This window comes from Leuciscus leuciscus (assembly GCF_965113295.1).
Source record: "Leuciscus leuciscus genome assembly, chromosome: 13".
Taxonomy (NCBI): domain Eukaryota; kingdom Metazoa; phylum Chordata; class Actinopteri; order Cypriniformes; family Leuciscidae; genus Leuciscus; species Leuciscus leuciscus.
Window position 1 is genome coordinate 39,882,119 of NC_138737.1, and position 16,657 is coordinate 39,898,775.

The 16,657-nt window shown below is 37.5% G+C and overlaps 1 protein-coding gene and 1 long non-coding RNA gene across 2 annotated transcripts; both read right to left on the minus strand.

The window, feature by feature from the left end:
• Positions 1-744: 744 nt before the first annotated feature.
• Positions 745-13,241, minus strand: b3galt4 (UDP-Gal:betaGlcNAc beta 1,3-galactosyltransferase, polypeptide 4). Its single transcript, XM_082188796.1, has 2 exons — positions 12,833-13,241; positions 745-5,437 (listed from the first exon to the last, which is right to left on the minus strand). The coding sequence occupies exon 2, from the start codon at positions 5,305-5,307 to the stop codon at positions 4,195-4,197; it is 1,113 nt and encodes a 370-aa protein (XP_082044922.1). The 5' UTR covers positions 5,308-5,437; positions 12,833-13,241; the 3' UTR covers positions 745-4,194.
• Positions 13,242-15,159: 1,918 nt separating this feature from the next.
• On the minus strand, positions 15,160-16,545 carry LOC309513122. Its single transcript, XR_014211324.1, has 2 exons — positions 15,702-16,545; positions 15,160-15,437 (listed from the first exon to the last, which is right to left on the minus strand). It is a non-coding gene; the product is annotated as an uncharacterized lncRNA (long non-coding RNA).
• Positions 16,546-16,657: the final 112 nt, after the last annotated feature.

Below are 16,657 nucleotides of genomic sequence, written 5' to 3' on the forward strand. Positions count from 1 at the left end.
ACAGCCCTACAGAGTTTTGTTCCAACCTGCAGTTTTCAAATAAGCCTGAATGACTTGATTAGCTGATGAGGTGTGTTTAATTAGGGTTGAAGCTAAACTCTGCAGGGCTGTGGCCCTCCAGGAACTAAGTTTGACACCCCTGATGTATGCCAAGCCATTTTAGAAATCCAGGATAAAGAGTAGTCTATGTATGGTCACCCAATATACATACAGTTATGGTGATATTAAATGACTTAAACTGTGAAATAAGATTTTGGCCATATTGCCGATCTCTAAGTCATTCATTCCCTGTGTGACAAAGGCTTGCGTTTGCTTTGGTCTCACCACAAGGTGTCGCTGTGGCCTCAAGGCTTCAGCTCTGACACTCTGAGCTCGATTGATGATGTCTGAGGTAAAACACGCCCCCCTCATTAACATATATTTTTTAAATAAATAAATAAATAAATGTATAAATAAATATATGTGGAAATAAAATAAATGTATAAATAAATCAATAAAAACATGTAACAATACAATTATACATTAATAAGGAAATAAAAGTATAAAATGTCTTCATATATTTATTTCTTCATTATTATGTCAGATTTGGAATTCCATACCCGAGGGAAGACGTGATCAAAACGTTGTCTTTCATTATTGTAAGTTAATGTTGTTAAATTGAGAAAAACTTTTTACATTTGACTTCTATAGCGTATTCAAACACACAATAACAAATATAGTCTCAATCACCAAAAGCGGCCCATACTAATTCTAATTTCTCTTTTATTGAAAAATGCATTTTCATTCATTCATACATGGTTGCAACAACATTTAGTTAAATATTATCAGTGCCATAGTTAAAAAATGCTTTATTGACTGAATACCATGTTCAGTTGTTATGTGCCATATGTATCTATGTATGTTATATATTCACAAACACACCTCCTAACTTACAATCAACTTGGCTGCATGTCATTTCAACTTAAATTACATTAAACTGACTTTAAAAAATGAGTTGAGGACTGTTTAACTTGTGTAAGTCACAGTTTGTGTGTAACATGTGACTTTTTTTTGTATGACATTAAAATTATTTTTAGAATAAAATTGTACATGAATAAGTTAAGCAAATGTGTTTATGTCTGAGAACCGACATACACTGTGAGGTACAGTACAAATATTGTCACTGTCCCTTATTTTCAAAATGAACCATGGTTGTCCTTTACTTCCCTTTTCTGAAGTTGACAACCCTATTCATGACTGATTTCAAAATGGTAAACAAGCACTGCTTTGTCTGCAGTTTGTATATCTGCAGTGCTAGTTTCAGTTCCCCTTTCAGGAAGAAGAAAATAGACTATTGGCATCTGTTATTTCCTGTTATATGTTGTTGAAGCAAAAAGAGAAATGCTGTTGAATAATTTAGCTATAATTGGTAGCCTTGATTAAATCTGAGGTTACGGGTCAGATTCTAAAGCTTCAAGTGTCATTTTAAAGCGATGAAACTGTTTTAGTTGTGCTTGGTTTAGTTTCATTGCTTTGCTCTAGCTTAAGGTCCTTCTCTTTGCATAGAAAGCCTGTAATGGTCAAGGACCACGCTTCATTGTGCCTTGAAGAACGCTGAGATCTTCTGCTCAAACACACACATCAATCCTATATATATAATCCTAAAAAGCACGCAAACCACTGAGGTTTGTTCATGTGTGCAGAAGTCGAGCTTCTGTTTGATGTGCACTGTGTTTGTGTGTTGATCAATGTTTATATGTGAATAAAAGGCTCAATTAAATCTGTTCATCATAAAAAGTCTTTTTAAAGATTGAGTCTCTTCAGAAGATTTGAACTACATTGCTTGATTCATATGAATTAGTTTTACCATGTCTTTGGCCCTGTTTACACCTGTATTAAGATGCGTTTTGGTTGATCGGATCACAAGTGGGCGTTATACAGGAGTAAACGGGTCTAAAACGCTTTGAGCTCGTCCAGTTTCTCCACTTCCAGAGTTAGTAGAAAACACATAGTGTAAACAACACTCATGAGATCGAATGTGTTCAAACAGCCACAAAAGACGCCTACTCTCCGTCTACTGACCTAAGGAGTAAACAAGTTTGGTTTGAAGATGAAAACCGTACGAAGCTCAATGTTCTCTCTCCATTCCTGATTTCTAACACACACTCACAGCGTTCGGCTGATCTCGCGTCTGTCAGAGCAGAAACTGAAGCTGATGCTCTCCGTGTGTTTCTCCGTCGTCTCCAGTAGTGTTCATATGTAAATTATATGTGCTTATTATCCATTAGATCACAAGATCTGAAAAACCCAAACATTTGCTCACCCATAGACCCTCCCCTCGAAGAAATCAGGACAGAAGTGTTTGAAAGTGGACAGAAGAGACGGATTAAAACACCAGGTGTAAACGGGAGTGTGTTTCCCTCGTCTACTTGTGATCCGATCGAACAAAACGCATCTTAATATCAGTTGTAAACAGAGCCTTTATGTGCTTTTTTGAAGCTTGAAAATAACCCTGCATAGTCTTCACTTCAGCGATATATAGATTAATCCCTTTTAAAATCACAAAAGTGGTTCAGTCAAGAACAGTGAGAGATTTTCTCTGTCTTTTGCTCTTAGATTAAGGTTAATGACTCAGACAGCAGGTTTATTAGGCTACTGTCCCTTTAAGAGTGAATGCATGGATCCAATATACTGTTACACATGTTTTCTTTCTCAACAGTTTACGTTCATAACTGTCATAACCAACAGTTTACGAGGATATTTTGACATGATTTTGTGTGTATTTTTCCGTTCAAACGCAAAAAGATATCAATTCAGTATTCACACACTATATGAGAGGCGGATTCATAGAAAACAGCGAGCGAGTGCTGGATTAGTTCTCTTTTGCATCTCGAATGCACGTTTTAAAATCACATGAAAATTCATAAACAGGAATCAAAATTTGTATTTTATAACAAGTATCCGATTCCTGAATTGGATGCATTTTTATTCACTAACATTAACAAATTTAATTATTGCTGTAAAAAGTGATTTGCATTAACAAATGAGACCTTATTGTAAAGTATTGCTGAGTTTTTCATTGCTAGCATTCAGTTTACTGTTAACCTATGAGAATCTTAATTCTCAGATTAATAATGAATCAATAATGTCAGTAATACTTAAATATACTTAAAGCACATTATTTAGTTTATGAAAGTACACTTTGAAGTATACTCACAGTAAACTACTAGTTAAGTCGTTTTATACTACAAGTATACTTAAGTGAACTTGGCATCATTCTTGTAGTTTTTATATTTTATTATTGCACTTTGCACCCCAAAGCTGACTTGTTACTATATATAAACTTGAACATGAAAGTATACAAGTGTTGATAGGCTACTCAATCAAAATTGTTAACGCAACTACAAGCAATGGATACACTAGTGAAAAAAACGAAACCAAAATGTATTTAAAAAAAAAAAATGTCATACTAAGTATACTACAAACCCATTAACATTTACTGGCATATTGCCTGAGAATTACTGATATAAATATTATAATTAAACTTTATTTAGAGTACTTCTTTATTGCACAATGCACATTTCTTAATATTAAGCCTGAAATGTGTTTTAATATCACTATTAGTGTGATTGGTGTGATTTTTGTATAATATCAGTCTTTAAATACAAGATATTTAAAGTGTATCTAAAGTATATTTGCAATAGTTTCACTTTAGCACAATCAAATATACTTCAGTATATCTTTAGTTGAACTTCAACTCTATTTCTGGGTTATTAAAGTGCTTTAAGTGCAAAATTAGTTGTTCCAGTTTAGCAGACTTTAAGTATATCAGTTTAGTACACCAACAGTACAATTGCAGGGTATTTATATTAAGTACATAAATATGTAAATGTATTTGTAGTATGCTTATATAGTATGCTCAATAAAATAAATGTATTTCAAATACATTTTAGTATATTTATTTTTCACTAGGGTACTTAGACTTTTCTATCAGTACAAGTTAAGTAGACTTAAGTGTAATTTTACGTAAATTTCTAAAAAGGACATAAATATTTTTTGTTTAAAAGATGTATACTAATAGCACACTTATTTTTTGTAAGGGAAGCAGTGAGAATAAATTCAAGTATTGCATGATTTAAAATCAAGTTGCAGTGCATAGTATCCTTGCAACCAAAGACGTTCTTTTCCCTTTGGCTTTTCAGATGATGTTTCATTTCAGGAGTCTCTCCCCAACAGTGTCCCGATAAGCACTCTCAATTTACAGACGCCAAGAGATGTCCGCGTACCCAACCATGAGCACGGGGCTGTGGAGTGCACTTGTGTCCAGTACTGCACCATGTCCCCTGGTTTGGTGTGGTGGACCGACACCATAGTTTGATAGCAACAACGGCTGAATGGTACAGCGGGTCCTCCGGAGAAGAGTGGGGAATGGGTCGGTGAAATCCCTGCGTTGTGAGCACAAATGCCTACAAACACATCCTCAGGTGGCAATGGACTGGGTAATCGTATGGCAACCGCTGCTAACGAAAGCTTGAGCAACGCTGGTCGAGAAAGTACATACGCCGTCCCACTGCAGTAATCCGGAAAAACCACGCCAGCGTATGCAGTTTCTGACATGAAGTGTTTACTGGAAGGATTGCGATCCGGCGCGACTTGCATGTGGACACGACCCAAATAAAGCTCAGCGAGTTCACTTTCTGCCGTTTTAAAGCTGTGGTTGAGATACTGCAGAAGTGCACTGGGGTTAAACAGCACATCATCATCTACTTTTGCCAGATAGCGAGCCTGTGGGCAGAAACGGCGAGCCCATCCCAGCATAGACAGAGTTTTAAGGGTTAAGTTGGCGTAGGAGTCAATGAAGCGACCCTGTATGAGATCCCCGCGCTCCTTTGACTCTTCCACCAATTCTTTCCCGAGAACTGGGTCAGATGGCTGACCGACAATGAAGAGGGTCATGACTCGGTGACCCCTGACTTGTATTTCCCCACCCCAGGTGTCCCGAATGGCTTGGCGGGCCTTTCTGTTGGGAGGTGCCGATACAACCAAAGTGATGAGGAAAGGTTTGGCACGTTCGCAGACGTGGACGCTCGGCATAAGCAGGTACTCTTCCGAACGGGCCGGAGGAATACTGTGTGGAAGAACCAGTCCATGAAACCCTTCCACTTTGCTCATGCCCAACGAGGTCACCCATAATTCAATGACGTCGATAAAGAGTAAAGCAAGTAAAGAGGCACAGAAGACTATAATGCAGAGGTAATGCATGAACCCTAAATGGCCTCCTCGCTTCCCAATGCGACCCTTACAGATCCTAAAACTAGGCCCTACCATTTTTTACAGATCACAGGACAAACTTCTTTACTCCTTCTTTTTGGGTATGATTATACATTTAGATCCAGTGAAGGGATAAAATGATGCATGGTGTCCAGTTGTGCTTTTCTCAGCTCTGTTGCACCGCCAACTGCAAGAGGAAATAAAGATGAACAGTGTAGATTAGTGGTTAATGTCTGATACATAGCAAAAATTATATTCTTTAACTTGTACACAAAAGTTTGGGTTCGGTAAGATTTTTCATGTTTTTGAAAGAAGTCTCTTCTGCTCACCAAGGCTGCATTTATTGGATCAAATATACAGTGAAAGCAGTGAAATATTTCTATGTGGATATATAGTAAACTGTAATTTATTCCTGTGATCAAAGCTGAATTTTCAGCATCATTACTCCAGTCTTCAGTGTCACATGATCCTTCACAAATCATTCTAATATGATGATTTGATGCTCAAGAAACATTTCTGATTATTATCAATGTTAAAAAACGTTGTTTTAAAGTGCAATATTTCACAAGATCGCTGTATTTCATAAATGCAGCAATGGTGAGCAAAAGAGACTTCTTTCAAAAACATAAAAATGCCATGACGCTTTAAGCTTGACGTCGACTAGTTGCTGATCATGGTCTATAGAGGGCGTAACAGGATAAGAAATCTTTGAAGTCCACTTTTACACTCTGTTTCCAACAATTAAAATGACAAATACATGCATATTCTGAGAGTGCACCACAACTTTGATTATACCATCTGGATGCTTTAAACTGATTACAGCCTCTGCTAATGCTGTTGGATATGCTTGCACGTTTCATTTGCAGTCAATTATTTTATATGCAGTTAAAATATTTCAGACGTTAATATATATTTATATGATATGTCTCTAAATCAGCATGGCTGTGAAAACCTGTGTGTGATATTGCTCATATACAAGTTTAACCCTTGTCCAGTGTTTGCTATTTCTCTCCAAAGGTTATGAGCGATAAAAATGTATTTGTACTCGTTTAAAAGTTGCTGCATCTCTTAATCCCCTCGTATAGACTATAAACAAATCTGTCTGTACGTGAATATTACAAACATCCTGCAGTTGTTTTATCTTTGTTTCTTGTTTCTGTTGTGCCTGAGCACATGGTTTTGTCTGTTTGTGTGGGCCATGTGCTCCTCTAGTCCTGCCTCCTTGTCTAGTCCTCATTTGCTTGATTATGTTCACCTGTTCTTCATGTGCTCTGCTCCCTTTATATTGTGCTCCTTTCCATCATGTATTTTGCCTTATACACTGTGAGATTTCAACACTCATATAAGATCATTACAAATCACACTGTACAACATGTATGTAGCCTGTATGACGACGACACCTATTGAGTCGCAGGCTACAATGAAGTTCGTATAGAAGAGTAAAACGTCATCAGCATGTGCTAGTGGTAAACAAATAGAGCAAGATGAATTGCATTTGGCAGTTGTTGTTTTAATGTGTGGTGAATAAAAGGAGGAAGTGAAAGAGGAAAATATGGAAATGGAAGTGGACATGGCGAGGGAAAAGAGGCCAACTTGTCATGCCAATGAAGTCTCTGGCTCCTTGAGCTTCTGCCTTATTTCTATCGTTGACCAGCCCGTTCTCCTGTTGTGTGTTCAAGTTCAAACCTCACCCTCCCTGGTCTTGTCAATTGTTAATAAAGGTCACCCCTCAGTTCTCTCTCTCTCTCTCTCTCTCTCTCTCTCTCTCTCTCTCTCTCTCTCTCTCTCTCAGAACCTTGACACACACACTGTACGCATACCTTAGAGTAGATGTTTAAAAGGCAAAGCATACTGTACTTTAGGCTTACAGTTTTTTTCAACTGCTTACACACATTTTCAAAACTTTGCCTCTTTTTTTTCAAAACTTTACAAACAAATCCAAGAATTGCACACACAAAATGAAAAATGCCTCACATCTCTTGCAAAATGAAGCACTGCATTAAAAACAATATACACACATATCAAAAGCAAACATTTGTCTTATGTTGCAAACACCTTTGCCTTAATATTATATTTTTGGATATATCATATACACACAGTTATTCAAAACCTAAAGCTCTTCTTTCATGAGCTCGTACATTTCTGTACAAGATTGAAAGTAATTGGCAGAGAGATGTTGAAAAATTCACGGTAAACACGAAAGCAAGATTGAAACCAAACTCTTTTATTTTTTTACTGTAAGCATTTGTGATTGTGAATACAGTATTACACAGTCCGAAAAACCTACTTGACCTTTGGCCTGTTTGTAGGCCTATTCTAAAGCAATCTATTCTATTCTTCTGTTCTAGCAATCTTGCAATATGTTACCTGCTTAGGAGCCGAGACTGAACGCCCGGCATTTCCAGCAGTACAGCGGTTGTGGCAGGGGGACGTAACGTCTCCGTTCCCTCCTTCAGGGAACAAGGGGTGTGCTAACTTAATCGCATAGCCGAGCCTGATGGTTTGCGCAAGCCAGCGGGACAGATTGGAAAGCTCTAGCCAGGCTCCCAAAAACTGAACCAGCAGGGTCGCTTTGCCTGGCGTTTGGCAGGCTGCGGAGCAGACGCGGGCTGGGGCGGCCACCTCCACGGGCACAGCCTGGGTGAAGGCTGCTTCTGGGGCCGGGCAGGAGCCGCAGGGGGGCGCCCTCGGGGCAGAATATGTTTAATAGCCTCAGTCTGCTTCTGGGCGGCCGAGAACTGTTGGGCGAAGTCCTCGACCGAGCCGCCGAAGAGCCCAGCCTGAGAGATAGGGGAGTTGAGGAAACGTGTTCGCTCAGCCTCCCACATTTCTGCCAGGTTGAGGTTGTCTACCGCACCCAGAAATACACGGGCGAGACATCGTTAAAAGGACGTGCCGCGTGCAGGAATGCGATCTCACGCCGCTGAAGAGTCGCTCCTCTCGATTCTCAGAACTCGTAGACAACTTGCAGTGGAGAGAAGTGAAGGAAATAAAACATAATGCAAGATTGCTCGCGCAGCTCCTTTTATACCCACGAGGTGGGGCGGAGTTGCGCAGACCCATGGCATTGTTTTGGTCAGTCTTGGTAGGAAAATGTTAGCAACGTGTCCATTTCAGGTGTCTAATTTGTGCTTCCTTTGAGTCATTCATGTAAAAATCTGTTTTATTTAATTGATTTTTGGTAAAGCTGCAAGTCACTTGTCCTAGCTGTCCTGGCATACAATATTTTGCACAACTTCTAATTTCCTTAAATCCTTTTAACAGAGGTGAAGAGAGTGCATGTTAGCATGACCACAATAGACATGTTCATGGGAAATACCCATTTAAATAAACCACAATTATCAATATACAACACACCCTCTAATACTCACAGGTTGCTTTATTGCTATAAATAACTATATCAGTGACTTTTTGATTGAACTTTGCTCACTGTAAGTCGTGTTGGGCTTCTTCTAATCTTATTTTCAATGTACCTCATAGATTGCTGTATAGTGACGACAGACAACTGGATATAAATGGACACTCATGTCTAGCTTGATGAGGATATAGTCAAAGCTTTGAAAGGTAAACTGAGAAGTCAACGGAATTCTAATGCATTTCTATGCAAATGATTATACATATATTCAAACATGGATACAACTGTTAATCATTGGTTCACTTCCCTTTCACAGATCCTGTGATAAAGCAGTCTTCACACACTACAGTGTCTGAACCACAAGCCCTCAGTTTGCAGGAAATGAGTCGTACTCAAAGGAAATGATCGTCTACTTGAAGATGAAGATGTGACACTCAAACTCTTCTGTTTCTGTGGTTCAGCCGTTTGTACTGTAGGCCTAAGTTTGTACATAATGCATTATTCACTTATTTTTTCAGAAAATTGCATTGTGATGCTTATTTATTTAGTGATGTAATATTAATAGTGTACTTTTCAGTAATGGTATAACTGATCTACAAAATATTTTATAAATATAGCTCTGCCATAGCATTTCAACGAGCTTTGTTATAATGTATTTTGTTCAAGAAATTATATATGCTGCTGTACTTTTTTAATGTACTCTTATGTATTTATTTTGCAATGTACACAACAAGATACTATATTAAAGTTTTCTTGATTTCAAAGTGTATGTAACATTTATATTTAATAATTTTTTGCACTTTTAATATACCATTTTGAATACGGAATAAAACAGCTTTATAATAAACTATTAGTGTAATGCTAATACATTTTTAATGAGATGAAATGCTATTTAAATGTTCTTGAAGTACATTAAAATTAAGCTTCAAATATATTATAACTGTAGTTTAAGACATATGAAAGTATATTTTAAATGAACTGTAAAGAAATACACTTAAAGGAGAACTCCGGTGAATTTTTAAGTTAATCTTGATCGTTTTACCTTTGTGAGTGCTGTCTATAGAAAAAAAAACGAACCGGATTGGTGCTTGCAACGCGGAGCTGTTACAGTTAATGCCCAGAGCTCCCATTCAGCTAAAATGGCAGTTATGGGGGCATAAACCTAAAGAGTGTCTTTGTGCCTCTTAACAGACACAAAATGCAATTAAAATGTCTGTCCAACATGAACAGGGCCCTTACATGACAACAAGATGCGTTTAGCAACTTAGCCATTGTTTAAACTCACCTAAATAGTGTTTTAGACGGCTAGCTGTAGTCTCGCGCTGAAGTCCCGTGGGAACTCAGTTGTAGCCGGAAAAAGGTAAATAGTAAGTGCGCGTGATTTTTTCCCCCAAACCACTTCAGCGGAAATCCCGCCCTGCAGCTGATTCTAAGGTTTTCATTGGTCATGTCAATTACAGATTGCCTACACCAAACACTGATCCCTAAACCTACCCGTCACTGTAACCTAAACCAATGAAATCAGCTGCAGGGCGGGATTTCCGCTGAAGTGGTTTGGGGGGAAAAATCGTGCACATAGTGCAGGTGGGAGGAGCGTCGTGTTCCGGCTACTACTGAGTTCCCACGGGACTTCAGCGCGAGACTACAGCTAGCCGTCTAAAACACTATTTAGGTGAGTTTAAACAATGGCTAAGTTGCTAAACGCATCTTGTTGTCATGTAAGGGCCCTGTTCATGTTGGACAGACATTTTAATTGCATTTTGTGTCTGTTAAGAGGCACAAAGACACTCTTTAGGTTTATGCCCCCATAACTGCCATTTTAGCTGAATGGGAGCTCTGGGCATTAACTGTAACAGCTCCGCGTTGCAAGCACCAATCCGGTTCGTTTTTTTTTCTATAGACAGCACTCACAAAGGTAAAACGATCAAGATTAACTTAAAAATTCACCGGAGTTCTCCTTTAAATGTACTCGAAGTGGTTCCATTTTAGCACAATTTAATATATTAAAATATATTGCAAATAGCTTAAAACTGATCTTAAGCATCTCTTGAAATACACTTAATATACTTGAAGTTGTTTTAAAATAATACATTTAATATGCACTTAGTATAGTACAATTTAAATATATTATGTCCAAAAATGCACAATTTAAATATATTTCCTTTTCACCTGGGTCAGTAGTGAAACTTTCATTATCATTTTCAGTATTGTGAAATGCAATGACTTGTTTCGTCATATGCTGTAAGATGTTGCCCACCCCCACCCCATATGCTGTAAGATGTTGCCCACCCCTGCCCCCGATTTATTCTGAGTCAGTCACAGCGTCTTTTGGTTTTAAGCGTTAGTAGAAGTGTGATCTTCTCGTTTCCTCTCCACCAGCATCAGCGAGAGACAGCTTTTAGTGAAGGAGATATCATGAAAACACTGTGGCTGTTGTGTATTTTTAAGAAAAAAAAAGAGGTAAAAAAAAAAAAAAAAAAAGCTAATCTTGTAAAAATTACACTTTATTTAGACATTTTGAAACTACATGTCTACTAACTCTCATTAGAAAATTAATAGACTGTTAGGTTCAGGTTAGTAGAATAAAATCACATGTAGTTGCAAAGTTACTTGCAGTCTGTACAGTAGAAAATCTGTTAGAAGCATCAAAATAAAGTGTTTATACGACATTAAGCCGAGTAATACTCTAATGAGAGTTAGTTATTGTTATTAATAACTAATAGTTAGTACATGTTATTAATTTCTTTAATCATTTATATATTTTCTACTATATGCTCTGATATGTTTGATTTTGTTCCCCCAATGTAAGATCTTTGGTGTCTCTTCTGTGCTGTATGACCGAGTGTGTGTGTGTGTGTGTGTGTGTGTGTGTGTGTGTGTGTGTGTGTGTGTGTGTGTGTGTGTGTGTGTGTGTGTGTTTTCCATCCGAATTGATCACATGATGTTCCTTTGTATCAAAATATGTCAGTTTCCATCCTTGCAGACATGAGATTATGCAAGATCTGCGATATTCTCTTAAAGTTGTCAAAACAACACCTAGTATATCTCTGTTTTCATCTGACTGCTCACGCTGACCAGGCCGTTACACCAACTCTGACATAGATCATTCTGTTTGAGCCTTTCTTATCTGACCAAAACACAAGTTTCCTGCAAATATATTCGTTGCTCTTATTTTGCTCTTTTCTTCTGCGTCTTCTTCTCTTCTACCTCTCATTTCATTCTGCACATTCTTACTTCTTTTGGCTCCTTCTTTCTCTATACTCTATACTCTGATCTTCACAATCTTCATCTGTTAGATACAATACTCTGGTATTATAAACTATTATTTACATACATTATATACATTTTTACTTAATTGCTTATTCCTTATTCAAATTTGATCTTTGACATAATCATTGCTCGTCTGCCTGGATCTCAGTGTCCAAATGTGCAGCAGGATCACACAGTTTTCAGCATTTTTACCAGATTAGTAAGAAGCATTTATAGCTGTGGTCAGCTAAACACAGACTTAAAGTTTTCCCTCAAATTTTCAACCAAATTAAATGCTTGAGGGTTTAACGTTTTGAAAGTGAAGAATTTGAGACATATTAGTATTGTATTACTTGTAGAGTAAAAATAATAATAATTACTATTACATTTCATTTTTTATGCAATTGTTTTATTACAATATGCAAATATATTTAGGCTATATCCCAATTTTTATAATTAATAAATCAAGCAAAGACTTTGTTTGTATGTTGTTACTCTGTTTAAGGTGACCCTTATACAGAGCAACTAAAAGGCATTTAAAATATGACTAAATATTAATAGAATTTATGGTCGTACAAGAACCAGTCAAGAGCTTCGGGTTAAATATTGACTTAAAACACAGATAAACCTATCTCCACTAAACATACCTCGCCTCTCTGAAACACTGAGCACATTACGACAATGCTGAACACAGAGTTGCTCTCCTCTTACAGAAGCACAATGATGTTATTCATATGACAGACAGTTATTTGTTTGATTACTGAGGTTGGGTTGAATATCGTGTTTGACTTCAATGATAAATAAACATAACGTCGGTAGAAATAAACTCGCCCTTGATATGTTTGCTCGCGCGTTTCCGCTGTCTCGTATTCGAATGAATATTAATATTAAAAAAATTCAAAGGAACGAAAAGAATGTGTGTCGTTTCTATCAACGCGTGCTATTCTTTAATAGCTTAGTTTAAAACAGAAATGTTACCTTTCCAGCGCGGAATCCTCTGAAATTAAACCCACCATGCAGTTTTCTTGTTTCTGCCATGAAGATGATAATGCATCATTTACTCAAGGCCTTTTCGCATGTCCGTTTCTCGTTTAGTGTAATCCACTGAAGTATGCTAGGCTATAATGCAGATGATGAGAGAGCATTTTTTAGAATATGACCGTCGATTAATAAGCATTATTGCAATCCTGATGTATTATGCCCGCATAGAAACAGCTATGTTGTGCCTCCATTGGCCATACGCGGTTAAATCTGATATGATGGGCAGAAATACAGGCTGAGTCCTGTAGGAGGCTCTCCAACTCAAACACTGGCACGATTTACAGTAAAAGGGTCCATAACTTAACAGGCAGCTAGAAAGGCAGCTAGATTACGACATTAATAAATAAATAAATAAATAAATAAATAGAATTTAAAATACATATAGAAAACAGACGTTATGTAGGCCTGTCTAATAAATATAATCAAAACTTAGCCTATATGTTTACTTGCATGACTATTGCAGCTATTACAGTTTTTTTTATTCGCTTTGGTACTATTTTCACAAGTAATGTGTACATTTTCAAAACTCTTAGTGCTAATATCACAACAGATCATCAAAGGTGCACTTTTTTCATCATGTTTTCAACTGTGTACACAAAATCACAAAGTATCCTTTCACTACACAAAATAACTGTTTCATCTATAATGTTTGTAACAGTATTTATCTAGTGTGTTATCAAAAGGTGTGATGAAGTTATTTAACTGCCATGAGGTTTTGTGCAAGAACAGAGTTTGCTGGCAGTACAGTAAATGTTTCCACTGTGCAAGACTGTGTACTGTAGTTGACCTTTACAGATGACGGGGGAGTTACAGTGATTTATGGGGACTTTCCATAGACATAATGATTTTTATTCAGTAACTGTAAAGGCCTATCCTATCCCCTACTCCTAAATATACTCATCACAGAAAACTTTATGTATTTTTGACATTTTCAACAAACATCACTTACAGTAGTATGATTTATAAGCTGTTTTCCTCATGGGGATGTACAGTATATGTCCCCACAAGGACAAGGATATCAGATATTGCCATCTTTGTAGAGACATTTTGTCCCCATAATGTAGAGTGTACCAGGACTCACTCATAAAGACAGTCTTCGCCGCCATCTAATGAAGAAATAATGTAACTTCTGTTGCTGTTCACAGTCAGGGACTATTTTTTTTTCCAGCGGAAGGAAGGCTTTTAGTTTTTCAGGGTTAGGGTTAGTGTGTGTGTCTCCGCTTCGCGTCGTGCCTAACAACGCCCTTCAGCCGTGATTTATTCACGATACAGCACAGCCTCTCGTACCTTATTGCTTACATAAGTTGAAATGACTTAATCATCCAAGTTGATTGTACTTATATTTAAGGCAGCAACTTTTTTTTTTTTTACACAGTGTTGACGGTAGCTATAGTTAGTAGGGGAAAACAAACAAACAATGGAAGTCAATACCATCAACTGTCTGGTTACTGACATTCTTTAAAATACCTTCTTTTTGTATTATATAATATATAATAATATACAAAAATATAATATAATAATAACAAAATGTATGAATAGGCTAATCAAACGCATACGTAAACTCCTCAATCACAGAGCAGTTGAAAAACTCTTCCAACAGTTTTGCTCCATGATCATTAGTTCAGACTGATGACGGTGTGCGTAATGACAATGGACTACTTGCAAGAACTACCTCCGCTTTCTAGTTACATATCGCGAGTTTCTGGTTAGAGCGTTCAGCGCATCTACAAACATGAGAATGCAGATTATCACTATGTTGTATGGCTGCCAGTTGATTAAAACAATGAAAAATTCTCTCTGTATTAATAATCTTGAGCCTGCTGAAATGTGCATATAAATATATTTTCTTTCCAGCTGTGCATTCTGAATAATAAATAGGCTAAATATATTTATACACTAAGCTGTAGCAATCCTATATGCTCCTTCTCATTAACAGTGTTTTTCTCTTTCTGACATTTCATAATGTTGGGTTTATATTTATAAATGAAATTGACTATTAAAAGGATTGCTTGTGTGCGCTGGTGTTTATTCCAGTCTTTTAAAATAGTTGAATGAATGAACGCTCGTGAGGTGCCTGTAACTATGTTAAATAGGCTAGGCTATTTACAGTTTTTTTTCCCAGTTGCTAACACACTAAACTGACATGCACAGCACAGTTATTAACTGACACACAGAGAGCAAAACCTCTTCTCAAGTCTCCAAAAGTCTAAACACATTTTCTGCTTTACACATATTTTGCCATTCATAATGGCACTTTAAAAAAAAAACACACTGAACACGGTTCTCTGCATAACACACAACAGTCTGACATAAAGTCACATGTTTGCCTTTTCAAAACACTGCCATTCAAAATGACACTCCATGAGCTGATTGGCCGATACATGTGTCACCTGACCAAACACCAAAATGGTTAATTGTTAACACTTCAATCTTTTTCAGTTTACTGTTTTTTTTGTGAGCATATTTTTGTTCAGTCCAATGTAAATATATCTGCTGTGCACATGTTGCACTGACTTGTTTGATGAAAAAAAAAAAAACACACCTTTGTTTCACCTAACGCTGTAACACAGTCTCACCCCAAAACGTCACATACTGACGGGTCTTGACCATACGGCAACATACGACGAAAAGGGTACCCCTTTAACGTCCATGTGTGACGATTCGGGTTATGGGTAGGTTTAGGTATGCGTTAGGGTACCGCTAGGAGGCGCTGCTGGTGCGCTTATGTCTTCGTCTCATATGGACGTTATAGGGGTACCCTTTTCGTCGTATGTTGACGTATGGTCAAGACCCGTCAGTATATGACGTTTTGGGGTGAGAGCATGTGTGTGTATGCAAATATCTCTGTGCATGTGAACAATCTGAAGAATTTTCTACAATTTGACCTATTTTAGTATTATGGCAAAGCATACTAAAGATGAGAGTGCTTTTCATTATTCCCAACAGTGTGTAGTTGGTGAGACAAAAATCTGCTAATATGAATGAAGTAGTGTGCGGCGTGCCATTTCGTGCAAAAGTTTGATTTTGATAATGCTATATGTAGTTTTGGTTGCAGTGCTTCATTTTGCAGGATATATGTGGTATTCAGCAGTTTGGGTGTGTGGTTTTGTGAATTGTGTTAAGTATTTTGATAAAACCAGCCTAGTTTGCAAAATTGTGTGTTAGCAATTGGAAAAAACTGTAATCAATAACGTACACAGCGTAGAGGAGAATGACAGTCAACTACTTTGAATATTATAGCATTTTGGGCATAAATATGTAAATAGTGAAAAGATTGACATTGAAAAATTACACAAAATGGTTAAAATATTTAATCCAAATAAATAAATGTTTGTGGTTCGCATAGACAGTATATAAACTGGACACAGCGACCCCATAGGTTTCAACGGAGAAAAGTGAAGCAAATTAGAAGCTCTCACTTCCTGATGGTCGAGCGTACTGCGCAGACTCACACTGAGCTTGATGACGTAGATGTGACGTGAGCAACCCGTCTGTCTTCTAGTAGCTGTGCCAAGAGAAATCTGAATCATTCCCTTCCGAATCTCGCAGAGACGGAGAGCGTGAGTAGGAGCTGTCCATGAGCTAGGAGCAGGAGAAACTTTATGACTCTCTATGGGCTTCTCCCTTGACTTTATCGGACTTTATGTCTCCACGTCATAGACAGTATATAAACTGGACACAGCGACCCCATTGGATTCAACGGAGACAAAGTGAAGTCAATTAGAAGCTCTTCTTCCTGATGGTCGAGCGTACTGCGCAGAC

Coding starts and splice junctions, on each gene's coding strand:
- b3galt4 (XM_082188796.1), bottom strand. CDS start 5,307: ATGGTAGGGCCTAGTTTTAGGATCTGTAAGGGTCGCATTGGGAAGCGA.